This window comes from Notolepis coatsorum (assembly GCF_963971535.1).
Source record: "Notolepis coatsorum genome assembly, chromosome: 5".
In the NCBI taxonomy this organism is placed as follows: domain Eukaryota; kingdom Metazoa; phylum Chordata; class Actinopteri; order Aulopiformes; family Paralepididae; genus Notolepis; species Notolepis coatsorum.
This window is the reverse complement of record NC_140169.1, coordinates 98,315,807-98,329,554: the sequence shown is the minus strand read 5'-3', so window position 1 is coordinate 98,329,554 and position 13,748 is coordinate 98,315,807. Positions and strand designations below refer to the sequence as shown.

Sequence of the window (13,748 nt, the reverse complement as noted above, 5' to 3'; positions counted from 1 at the left end):
TCCAATCTGGCTTCAGAACGTCCCACTCCACTGACACATGCCTCCTCTATTTGAACGACCACATCAAACAAGAGGTGGACGCGGGCAAATACTGCGGCATGGTCATGCTGGACCTACAAAAGGCCGTCGACACTGTCAATCACTCCATTCTGACTGACAAGCTAAAAGCAATTGGTTTTGATAGTTTATCAGTGAGCTGGATGCAATCCTACCTGGAGGGGAGAGAACAGATGGTAGAGGTAAACGGTACTCTATCCCCCCCCCCCCCTCACAGTGAGCTGTGGTGTTCCACAAGGAAGCATACTAGGACCGCTACTCTTCCTAATTTATGCAAATGACATGTCGTCAGCCTGTGACTGCAACTTGTTTCTGTTTGCGGACGACTCAGCCCTGCTGGTCTCTGACAAGAACAAATTGCAGGTTGAAAAATCCCTCAGCTCGGAACTAGGCAAAATCTGCATATGGCTCGCTGATAACAAACTATCATTACACATGGGCAAAACAGAGTCCATTCTCTTCGGTTCAAATAACAAACTCAGCAAGACCGACGGCTTCTCAGTTACAGTGGGTGACAATATTGTCACAAGGAAAGACGAAATTACCTACCTGGGTTCCATCCTAGAGGCAAATCTTTCCTGTGACAAAATGGCATCCAATGTAATAAAAAAAAGTCATTCAACGAACTAGATTATTGTACCGGATCTCCTCTCTGGTAAACCAGAATACCCTGAAGACTCTGGCAGGAGCACTCATTCAAGGGTACTACGACTATGCGTGCACCTCATGGTACCAAAGCACCTCAAAGGCGCTTAAAACAAGATTACAAACATCACAAAACAAACTGGTCAGACTACTAATTGACCTTACCCCCAGAACCCACCTCACCCCTGCCCACTTTGACAACCTAGGATGGCTTAGAGTAGACGACAGAGTACAGCAACTTGCAATGGGCCTGGTCTACAAGATACACTATACGACTAAGGTACCCATGTACATGTCAAAATACTTCCCAAAGGTCAGTGAATACCACAACCACTACACCAGAGGAAGCTCAACAAATCATGTTAAACGCAGATTCGGCTCAAACAAGGGACTAAACACGTTTCGCAATTACCGTACTTTTCGGACTATAAGCCGTGGCTTTTTTCCCCATTTTTCGACCCTGCGGCTTATATAACGGTGCGGCTTATATGTGGCCAAAACCCGAAAATCGAAATATTGCTTTTTTTACTGCATTGAAATGTTATTTATCTGTTCCCTTATTTGCTAAACTTAATACAACTTGTAAGTTAATTCTTGTTATTTGTCCGACAGTATTGTGTCGCAATGGGAGTCATTCTGTGTAGAGGTGGGAGTCATTCTCTGTAGAGGTGGGAGTCATTCTCTGTAGAGGTGGGAACTTAAAGCTCAATATAAGAACGGCCATGCACCACCACCCACAGAATCGAGAAAGAGCAATCAATCTGTCAATCCTTTCCGTGTGAGGTTTCCCGTGTTGATTCAAATTAAGCCGCAGGCTCCACTCCTTACATATGGTAATTAAACATTAAAACACATGCGGCTTATAGTCCAGTGCGGCTTATATATGTACACATCATTCAATTTAGCTGCTGCGGCTTATAGTCAGGTGCGGCTTATAGTGCGAAAAGTACGGTATGCCACATCAATGTGGAACGCCCTACCCAAAGCTGTAAAGGAATGTGAATCCCTACCGACATTCAAAACCGCTCTTAAAGAGCACCTACGGGAGGCTGCAATTCGAAACTGGCCACCGTAAATGCCCAAAACCCCCACCACCTCCTAATAGACAGTCTCCTCCCCACCGCATGTATATATTCCCTCCCCGCCGTATGTATATTTCTCTCCCACCCACCCAACCCCTCCTAATGTACAGTCCCCTCCCCATCATATGTATATACTCTGTCAGGATCTAGGGGTAACAGTACTGTATATTTGAATACCGTCACAAATGTATCAGTACTAAATACCTATATGTCCCTATGCCATAAATGTCATGTATGTTGTGTATGTCATAAATGTCAATATGAATTGAAAATGGGGGACCCTGATGGAAACAAGACAAACGTCTTTCTCAGGTCTGCATCCCCTTAACAATTGTGTGTATTGAGCCGTACTGTATTGTACCCATTCTGCAATCTGTTAAATAAAGTTTTCATTCATTCATTCATTCATTCATTCATTCAAGTGAATTTAAGTGAGCCTCAGCCAGCTTATACAGACCGGAGCTCGACCCCATTGATGTTACACTGGTTAGTGACTAACTATCTGAAGCTAGTATGAGGAACAGCATGGATTGTGCTGAGAAAGGACTAGTTTTATTAACATTTTAATACAATCAGAACTACCCCTTTAAATTCCCCCCACCCCCTATATCTCTCTTTTTCTCAGGAGCCCTATTGGATCGTGCTCCAAGACCGCATTGTGTCTGTGATTGGCTCCCCGGCGCTGACATCAGAGACGGAGTGGGCGGGCTATCCCTTCGCTCTGCTGGACTTCACAGCCTGTCACCAGAGCTACAGTGAAATGAACTGCAGCTATGTGCTGGCACTAGCACACGCTGTCTGGCACCACTCCTCTATAGGACAGCTGTCACTCATACCCAAGTAAGGAGAGAGAGAGAGAGAGAGAGAGAGGCATTAAGCCCCACCCCAACATCCTGTATAATTTTGAAACGCATCATATTGCAGAAGTAAAGCGTTCTTAATATAATTTAAAATAAATGTGTGTGTGAGAATGAATGACATTATTTTCGTGTCATGTCCGACGAACCATCCCCTACGGGATTATAAGACACCAAAAACAATAATTGAATATAACTATTCAATTCACTTCCCAAGGTTTGTAAGCTACACCATGCACACAATCGGAGGCCAAAATAAATACATCACATATATGTTATTTCCGTACATTTATCCCAAGCTTTCTCTAAATATTCTGCAAGTGCAAATACCCTGTGAACCATTGAGTCTTTCTGCATCACTCAACCACATTAACTCAAGGTTTTTACACCTGTCAAATAACTTTTGACGCAACTCATAATATAATGGACAATAAAACATCAAATTAAACTCAGTCTCAATATCAATATTACAGTAAATACTAGGGCTAACCCCTATTAATCGATTAGTCGACTAATCGGTCGAAAGGAGCTGTAGTCGACTGGCCAACCTCTTAGTCGAATATAATAATTTATTTAATTTTTAATTTTTTTATCATTATTTCCAAAAGAAAAGAGTCCAAGAAGCGTGGCTAACGCTAATGGCACGCATACCAGAGGCTAACTGCCTACGAAAACAGGCACAGAGGCACTGAAAGTGGATTTCACCCATCTAATGAACACACTAGACTAGACAAATATCAAGATGTATCCATCAGTGGACCAATTGCATGCTTTTGCAGAGGACAAGAAGCCTTCAGTCGACTCCTTCAGACATTAAGCACCCCCCACAGCCCAAATGGAATGATAAAAATTTTAAAAAAATATATACAGTTAAAAATATTATACTTTTTTTTCTTTCTTTTTTTCTTTTTTAGTCAATAGTCGACTAACGGCAAATTTTGGCCAATCCTAGTCGACCATCCAAATCCTTAGTCAGGGACAGCCCTAGTAAATACAGATCCGCTCTTCTTCTGTGACCCCCCGGTAACGTCCGGTTTCGAGGTGCAGGGGCAAAATCCCAGAGCGGAGTTGGGCACATATTGACCTTTGTCTTTTAGATAATGGAGCACACACATATTTTTCATTTCTATAACAACTTTTTATCATACTAAATTTTCTTAATTTTGGTTTATGTAGTCTTTCTTGTGACCATTTAATCTGATGTTATACAAGGCGTCCTTAACCATCTATCTATATTGTGTGTGTGTGTGTGTGTGTGTGTGTGTGTGTGTGTGTGTGTGTGTGTGTGTGTGTGTGTGTGTGTGTGTGTGTGTGTGTGTGTGTGTGTGTGTGTGTGTGTGTGTGTGTGTGTGTGTGTGTGTGTGTGTGTGTGTGTGTGTGTGTGTGTGTGTGTGTGTGTGTGTAGGTTCCTCTCAGAGACTCTGAAGCCAATGGTCCAGACTGAGTTCCAGCTGCTGTATGTTTATCACCTGGTGGGACCATTCCTCCAGAGGTTCCAACAAGAACGCACACGCTGCATGCTGGAGGTACACACGCACACAACTAGTACACATAAAATGTACAACATTTTTAACATCAAGATTGCTATGCTATTGCTGGATCTGAAGTGATATTTGATCTTCTAGTCTGATAATTAGAACAGTACAGCGTACGACTGCTGGATGTACAATAATTATCGTATGTGTACGATAAAAGCACTCTGAGAACAGGACTGAAATAAAGAGGTTATAGAGGCAAAAAACACGTTTAGGGGACCTCAAAGACCCATATCTACTTGTTGAAAAGGAATAAAACTAGGGGTGCACCGATATATCGGTCGGGTATCGGTATCGGCCGATAAGTGCCTTGTTGACTGCCATCGGCCTATCGGCCGATAAGCTCAAATGTGCCGATGGCAGTAGCCGATAAATATCCATCAATTTGTGTCGCGTCAATCTGGCCCACACGTTCAAACTTTGAAAAAAGTTTCATTCAAGCGACCTGCACAACACCGCCCCCACACACACACACACTACTGCATCAAAGTTACTTATGATTAACAAAGGCATTCGTTTTGTGGCATTAACGTTATATAGTTACAACGTTCAATAGCATCAGCATATTATTTACCCGACCATATAGCATTGTTGTTGGTCATTCATATCTCAGTTCCTTCCTTTGCTCAGAGAGCCCGTACTGAATACCCATTCTGCAATCTGTTAATAAAGTTTTCAATCAGACAAATGTATAGAAAAGCTTTTATTATAACATTCGTTGCAGTAAAATCATTATGCCTCGTTTGGTCATCCTGCGGAGCGCTGGTAATCTACTCGTGGGCCACGGGGAGCTAACGTTGTTGTTGTCGTTGTTGTTGAGCTCTCGTCAAAATCAATGGCGGACTTCCCGGAAGTAAAATAAGAATAAACGCTTGCCGATTGGTGGTAAGAACAGCAGGAGGTGGGTGCTAGCGGTGTGACGTAATTGGCAGAATCGACTGTCAATCAAAATGGTTCTGTTGCAAACTCAGATTATGGAGATATTACTGGAGAAACATGGAGCTTTGTTTGAGAGAGATACAGTGAGTGCTGTCTCTTAAACTCTTAAAACTCATACACTTTTTTTGTCTTTTTAGTCAAGTTAGTCTGTTGAAGATGAAAGCCAGTGGGTATTGTATGACTCAGACTTCAGCAATAATCATGAGCATTATAAAAATATATAAAAAACACACAGGCCATAAACATATTTCTTGATGTTTCCTTTTTTAAGTAAGTAAAGAGGCCTATGTTGATATCGGTGAGCACAATTTGTAACACAAAAAGAGACGTGTAGTGTAGCCTATTTATTTATTTAATATTTATTTATTCATTTTATTATTATTATTTTATTTGTTGCCATGCCTAAAATAATAGTCAAGCATAGGGCTAACACATTTTCATAAACAATAATATCATGTTTTGTTATATGGTTATAATAAAAGCTTTTCTATACATTTGTCTGATTGATTGAAAACTTTAAGATTGCAGAATGGGTACAATACAGTACAGCTCAATACAACAACAGTGCTAAGACTGGAGGATGAAGACCAGAAAAAGACTTTCGGCTTTTTTACATAAGGGTCCTCCATTTTCAATTCATCAAAACATTTAGAGACATACAAATATACAGTAGTTTCATAAAAAAATATATATATAACTTTTTTTTTTATTTATTTTTTGCCACAAATATCGGTATCGGCCGCACATTTTCATATCTGTGCATCCCTAAATAAAACATGTTCTCTTTAAAACATATTGTATCTTGTGGAAGATGGTTGGAAATAATATAAAACATTTTGTGTGTGTGTGTGTCTGTGTCTGTGTGACTGTCTGTGTCTGTGTGTGTCTGTGTCAGATTGGAGTAGCCTTCTATGAGATGCTGCAGACGGTGGACCAGCACAGCCAACACCTCTACTACATGGACCCAATCTGTGACTTCCTCTATCACATCAAATACATGTACACTGGAGACAGTGTCAAAGAACAGGTTAATGACTGTCTGTCTATACTGTTTGTCTGTCTGTCTCTATATACTGTCTGTCTGTATGTCTCTATACTGTATGTCTTTATATCTGTCTATATAATGTCTGTAAGTCTGTATATACTGTATGTCTGTCTGTCTCTATAATACTGTCTGTCTGTCTCTATATATTGTCTGTCTGTATGTCTCTATACTGTATGTCTTTATATCTGTCTATATAATGTCTGTAAGTCTGTCTGTATATGTCTGTCTCTATATACTGTCTGTCTGTATGTCTCTCTGTCTGCCTGTATATGTATGCCTGTCTGTCTCTATACTGTCTGTTTGATTGATTGATTGATTGATTGATTGATTGATTGATTGAAAAGTTTATTAACAGATTGCAGAATGGGTACAGTACAGCTGTACGCTCAATACATACAATTGTTAAGGGGATGCAGACCAGAGAAAGACTTTCGTCTTGTTTACATCAGGGTCCCCCATTTTCAATTCATCATAACATATATGACATACATGACATACAGATAGACAGTACTGCTACATCTATACATTTATGACATATCAGATTTGCAAATACAGTACTGTTTGTGATACAAAAGTGTCCAGAAAAGGAGTGTATATACATTTGGCGTAGAAACTGTACATTGGAGGAGGTTGGTTGGGTGGGGTGGGGTTGGGTGGGTTGGGTGAGGGCTGTACATTGGAGGTTGGGGGGGGGGGGGTTGGGTAGGGGACACACACACATTTTACACTGTACATTGGAATATTGACAAAGCCTTACTTGGTCATTTACTGTACAACTAGGTTAGGACATTTGTAGGGGCCAGTTTCGAATTGCAGTCTCACGTAGGTGTTTTTTGAGAGTGTTTTTGAAAGTGAGTAGTGATTCACATTCCTTTACAGCTTTAGGTAGGGCATTCCACATTGATGTGGCATAATTGCGAAACGTGTTTAGTCCCTTGTTTGAGCCGAATCTGGGTTTTACATGATTTGTGGAGCTCCCTCTGGTGTTGTGATCGTGGTATTCACTGACCTTTGGGAAGTATTTTGACATGTACATGTCAAACTGTATCTCTGTCTGTCTATATACTGTCTATTTGTCTGTATCCCATCTGTCTATATACTGTCTGCATGTCTCTCTGTCTCTATACTGTCTGTATGTCTCTCTGTCTCTATATACTGTCTGTCTGTATGTTTGTTTATACTGTCTGTCTGTCTCTATATACTGTCTGTCTGTATGTTTGTTTATATACTGTGTCTGTCTATATACTGTCTTTCTGTCTGTATCTCTGTATGTCTCTATATACTGTGTATGTCTCTCTGTCTCTATATATTGTCTTGTCTGTATGTTTGTTTATATACTGTCTCTCTGTCTCTATATACACTGTCTGTATGTCTCTATTGCTCTATTGCCAGAGTAGATCTGATCTATGTCTTGTGGTTCTAGGTGGAGAAGATCATCGTGACGCTGCGGCCGGCCATGAAGCTCCGCCTCCGGTTCATCACACACACATCCTCCTCCCTCCTCTCCTCCTCCTCCGCCTCCTCCCCCTCCAACACACAGCACACACACACACCCATGTCTGTGTCCTAACATACACACACGCACACACGTCATCAACAATGGACTGCGGATACAGGCCCAGACACACACACACTGTCTTTGTGTTTGAAGTTGTCAGATGTTTTCAGTTCATGTCGTATGAATAGCAATTTCAGTCTCGTTCATCCGGTCTGTTCTGTCACATAAGAATCTTGTCTCTCTTCAAAACATCAACTTGTGAATTTTGGCAAAAACACTGATATTGAGCCAGATGATTCTGTCCACGCCTGGTCACTGACAGAGTGGAGGTACAGCATCGTCTTAACTTGACCCCAGAAAACCACACAAACATTTCAATGACAACCTGGGGTGTTATCAGAGGCTAGACATCATGAGAACAAGACCAAGCTCTTATCTAATGTGTTAAAGGAGAACTACACTACTTTGAACAATTCATACATGTTATTCCTCTGGTCTAAGACAGTGAATTCATACATGTTATTCCTCTGGTCTAATACAGTGAATTCATACATGTTATTCCTCTGGTCTAAGACAGTGCATTCATACATGTTATTCCTCTGGTCTAAGACAGTGCATTCATACATGTTGTTCTTCTGGCCCATGACAGTTAAATCAATATTTGTGAACATGCACTACTTTCTCCCAAAGCCAATGAGAATCACGACTCAGCTTTTCTGATTAATGAATGATTAATAATTTTTTTTTACATATTTGTCAATTGATTTTATTGATGCTGGTATATTTCCTCAATAAAGAGAATTTGGTTAATTAATTTACCTGGTTTGAGGCTTTTTTGGTATAATTGTCCTGTTTCTGGGGTTAAGGAGAACTAACATATCTAAGGTCAGTCAGATCTAACACACAGCATCAGTAGTCATATCTAACACACAGCATCAGTAGTATCTAAGACACAGTCAGTCAGATCTAACACAGCGTAATTTCCATTTGTCATTTCCATTTGGTAATGCACATTATCAGTCATATCTTGACTGATACTACACCAAAAAACTACACCAAAAACAAAACTCAGTAATAGCTGGAAAAGGGGGAAACAAAAAGACTACTAACCAAAATCTCAGAACACTGGAAAAAGGGAAACAAAAAGACTACTACTAAACACTAACATGAAACACGGGGAACACTCGCATGCAACATGGAATAATGGACCAACACAGAACAGGAAACAAGGAACTCAAATACACAGGAACAAATGACAAACAAGAAACACCTGGGATTATTACAACTGGAGGCGCCTGGAAGGGGAAACAGATGAGAACTACAAGAAACAACACAAGGAACTACAGCTATGGACAACAAGACAACCAACACCAGACACTGGGACAAAACAAGCAGACTACAAACACTAACACTAAACAATGTACCTAATAGAAGACAGTAACTACAAACAGTGAACCTAATACAATACAGTAAAACTCTAAGGGACAGCGAGACAAGGAACACACATAGTGAGACAGGGAGAGGTAGAGCAGGGGAGAACAGTCCATGTTACAGCGTCAGTCAGATCTAACACTGCATCAGTCAGATCGAACAGCATCAGTCAGATCAAACACAGCATCAGTCAGATCTAACAGCATCAGTCAGATCAAACACTGCATCAGTCAGATCTAACAGCATCAGTCAGATCAAACACATGTTAGGGATTTCCTATCCCTCGTGAATTCTTAATTGATTTGCCAGTGGACCAGTCGGCCGAAAGACGAAGCGGAAGACAGAGTATTTCTCAAACGGAGCTTTTATTCATCAGAGAAGAAGACAGTTACCCCGCGCAGGCACATCACCAGTAGAAGAAGGAGGCAGAATGTCCATATTACATGTCATTTTATACACTCTTGAGAAAGGGGAGGGGGGTGTGTGTGTATGTCTCTGTGTGTGTAACATGGGTGTTTGTGTGTTGTGTGCTCGCTAGGCTGTGTGTGTGCTTGGTCAGAAGAAGGGGGGCTAATTGGTTCCAGATGTAGAAGACCCCTTCTCGGAACAACATCTCCATCAATCAAAGGCGTGACAGCTTGTGTGTACGTGAGTGTGTGTGAGGAGGGAGCCGGCCCTGTGTGTGGAAGGAGCCTTCAGCCAGAGGTCATCAGGTCACGCCACATGCACAAAGGGAGACACAGAGAGCAGGGTGCAGCCTACACAAGCAGATATGAGATTTTACCAGGCATCAATGAACTAATCTATCAATTCCCCCTTTTGACGTTAAATTAAAACGTCAACACACAGTTCATTGATCTGTATCCGTCGATTGTCACCTCATTACATGCATCACATCCAATACCAGACGGGATAATCAACATCAGGAGAGCAGAGAGAGAGATAGAGGGAGGGGGGAGAGCGGGAGAGAGAGAGAGAAGAAAGAGAGAAACACAGATTCTGGCAACCTAACAGAAGATACAGTAACCCCGTTGGACCCCCCCTTACTCAGGCACACCCAACGTCCATCAGGGCGCTACCTTCCCCCTGTTACAGTGCACCGCCCACCTGGGTCGGCCCCGTCTTCTGGAGGGCAAGGGCTGACCTCCTGAGGTTGGTCCCCGTTCCAGGTGCGGGTCCCCTAGACAAACGTGTCTCCCCTGGTCCGCCGCCTTCCCAGTGTCTCAGACTGTCCTCTCCACCTCTCGCCGGCCGGCCCACCATCACTCCAACTCAGCTCAGTGTCTCCCCTGCGGCCGCTTCCCCCGTTCTCGTCGTGGATGAACTGCGTGTCGTAGACGACTTGCGGCGGTGCCTATGATCTGCGGTGCATGTGGTGCCTGGCTGCTGTCGCTGATCTCCGGTGCTGCGGTGGTCATCTCCGGCCTCTCGCACAGCTGCCATCTCCTCCGGTCGCCTCTCATCCTGGCCCGTCTGTCCTTCGTCTCCTCCTGCCTGTCATCCGGTCGTCTGGTGGTCTGGTCACGGACGTCTGAGGGGCCGCTGGTATCTCACCCCTGGTTCAGACGCACCACAGACAGCTGGTAGTGACTGTCTCGATCTTCTGCATCGTCTTCTCCTCCTCCGCGTCTCATTCCTCCGCCCTCGGGGCTGGCCCACATCAATTCTCACTTTGGAACCTCCATTTGTTAGGGATTTCCTATCCCTCGTGAATTCTTAATTGATTTGCCAGTGGACCAGTCGGCCGAAAGACGAAGCGGAAGACAGAGTATTTCTCAAACGGAGCTTTTATTCATCAGAGAAGAAGACAGTTACCCCGCGTGGGCACATCACCAGTAGAAGAAGGAGGCAGAATGTCCATATTACATGTCATTTTATACACTCTTGAGAAAGGGGAGGGGGGTGTGTGTGTATGTCTCTGTGTGTGTAACATGGGTGTTTGTGTGTTGTGTGCTCGCTAGGCTGTGTGTGTGCTTGGTCAGAAGAAGGGGGGCTAATTGGTTCCAGATGTAGAAGACCCCTTCTCGGAACAACATCTCCATCAATCAAAGGCGTGACAGCTTGTGCGCGTGTGTACGTGAGTGTGTGTGCGCGTCAGTGATGCCACAGATTACTTGTAAAAGTAATCCGATTACTGATTATTGATTACTCCTTTAAAAAGTAATCCAAGTTACTTTACTGATTACTTGATTATCAGAGTAACTTAGTTACTTTGAAAGTAACTAGGTTACGAAGTCGTCGTCGTTCCCCCAACCGTTTTTTTTAAACGCTTTATTGAAAGTGCATAAATTGTTTTTAACTTGTTTCTCTGCACATAACGTAAATTGTTAAACTAGTGCTTCAGCTTCTGTACCATCAAGTATGGTAAAGCAACAGTCTATGATGCTCACAGCATTAGAGCAGCCAGCCAGTGGTTTTACAAAACCAGTGTATCACATCTAACAAATGCAGCCTGAACTATTCAATTATATCAACTGTAACTATTAAATTGTTTTTATAAATGTCTCTCTATAAACATACAATCAGTCTCTCTTTAACATGTAAATTAACTGTAAATCTGGCAAATAAGAGCTTTTGCTCTGCCACCATCAAATATACATTAATCAAAAGGGAAAGAAACAATCTCTCTCTTTTGCTGTTTGGCTGGCCTCCGAGTCCTCCTGTACCTACTAGTCGAAGCGTCGGCTAGTGTTGTGATTCCAGATGCTTTCAATGCAATTGGATGTGCTGTTTTTAGCGGTAGACAGTATTTTGTTTCCTCCGCATATGAACGTGAAGTAGTGACTGACGAGCGTTTTGGGATGGAAGTCTGAACAGAAACTCACTTTTAATTTTGCCAAGCGTTTTAGGGTGGAATTCTCCGACGACGGAGCCCTGCTGTCACACGATTGGCGCATATGTCACATGATGTGCTGTGAAGACCTGAAGACCCGCCCTACTCTGCCTCTGATTCGCAGACTGTGGATGGGGAATGTGATTGTACCAAAGCAGAGTCACTCACAGACAGAGTGTCCAGTCACGCCGCGGCCCGCGGGACACATTCTTGTGTAACCCTTTCACTGCCACACTACGTCACTCCCAAAAGAAAAACAGCTCAAAATGTATTTTTGACTGTCGAAAACGAAATAAAATACTGCATTCCGCCTGCATTATGAATTTATGATGAGATAGTAACGAAATAGTAATGCACAGCCACTTGGACAAGTAACTGCAATCAGATTACTGGCTTTTAAAGATTAACGCGTTAGATTACTATTTTCAGGGGAAAGTAATCAGATTACAATAACGCGTTACTTAGTAACGCGTTACCGGCATCACTGGTGCGCGTGCATGTGTGTGAGGAGGGAGCCGGCCCTGTGTGTGGAAGGAGCCTTCAGCCAGAGGTCATCAGGTCACGCCACATGCACAAAGGGAGACACAGAGCAGGGTGCAGCCTACACAAGCAGATATGAGATTTTACCAGGCATCAATGAACTAATCTATCACACAGCATCAGTCAGATCAAACACTGCATCAGTCAGATCAAACACAGCATCAGTCAGATCTAACACAGCATCAGTCAGATCTAACACAGCATCAGTCAGATCAAACACAGCATCAGTCAGATCTAACAGCATCAGTCAGATCTAACACAGCATCAGTCAGATCAAACACAGCATCAGTCAGATCAAACACAGCATCAATCAGATCTAACAGCATCAGTCAGATCAAACACTGCATCAGTCAGATCAAACACAGCATCAGTCAGATCTAACAGCATCAGCCAGATCAAACACAGCATCAGTCAGATCTAACACTGCATCAGTCAGATCTAACAGCATCAGTCAGATCAAACACAGCATCAGTCAGATCTAACAGCATCAGTTGGATCAAACACTGCATCAGTCAGATCAAACACAGCATCAGTCAGATCTAACAGCATCAGTCAGATCAAACACTGCATCAGTCAGATCAAACAGCATTAGTCAGATCTAACAGCATCAGTCAGATCAAACAGCATCAGTCAGATCAAACGGCATTAGTCGGATCAAACACAACATCAGTCAGATCAAACACAGCATCAGTCAGATCAAACAGCATTAGTCGGATCAAACACTGCATCAGTCAGATCAAACACTGCATCAGTCAGATCAAACAGCATCAGTCAGATCAAACACAGCATCAGTCAGATCAAACAGCATCAGTCGGATCAAACACAGCATCAGTCAGATCTAACAGCATCAGTCAGATCAAACACAGCATCAGTCAGATCTAACAGCATCAGTCAGATCTAACAGCATCAGTCGGATCAAACAGCATCAGTCAGATCAAACACTGCATCAGTCAGATCTAACAGCATCAGTCAGATCAAACACAGCATCAGTCAGATCTAACAGCATCAGTCAGATCAAACGCAGCATCAATCAGATCAAACACAGCATCAGTCTGTCAGATCAAACAGCATCAGTCAGATCAAACAGCATCAGTCAGATCAAACACAGCATCAGTCAGATCAAACAGCATCAGTCAGATCAAACACAGCATCAGTCAGATCAAACAGCGTAAGATCTACGTTAAGTAATCTTTAAAGTAAAAAATAGTTGTATATCACGTCCACATGATCACCATCTTTGCTAACTTACAAATGGAACATAAAAAACAACCACAATTGGGGGCGGC

At 42.6% G+C, this 13,748-nt stretch overlaps 1 protein-coding gene across 1 annotated transcript in view; it reads left to right on the top strand.

Annotated features, from left to right (window-relative positions):
- Positions 1-8,466, top strand: part of med23 (mediator complex subunit 23) — a 94,814-nt gene extending 86,348 nt beyond the window's left edge. The window contains exons 28-31 of the mRNA XM_084314433.1: positions 2,410-2,624; positions 4,047-4,167; positions 6,011-6,142; positions 7,584-8,466. Coding sequence (XP_084170559.1) covers positions 2,410-2,624; positions 4,047-4,167; positions 6,011-6,142; positions 7,584-7,730 — 615 coding nt within the window. The 3' untranslated portion in view covers positions 7,731-8,466. The remainder of the gene's footprint in view (positions 1-2,409; positions 2,625-4,046; positions 4,168-6,010; positions 6,143-7,583) is intronic.
- The last annotated feature ends 5,282 nt before the right edge of the window (positions 8,467-13,748 follow it).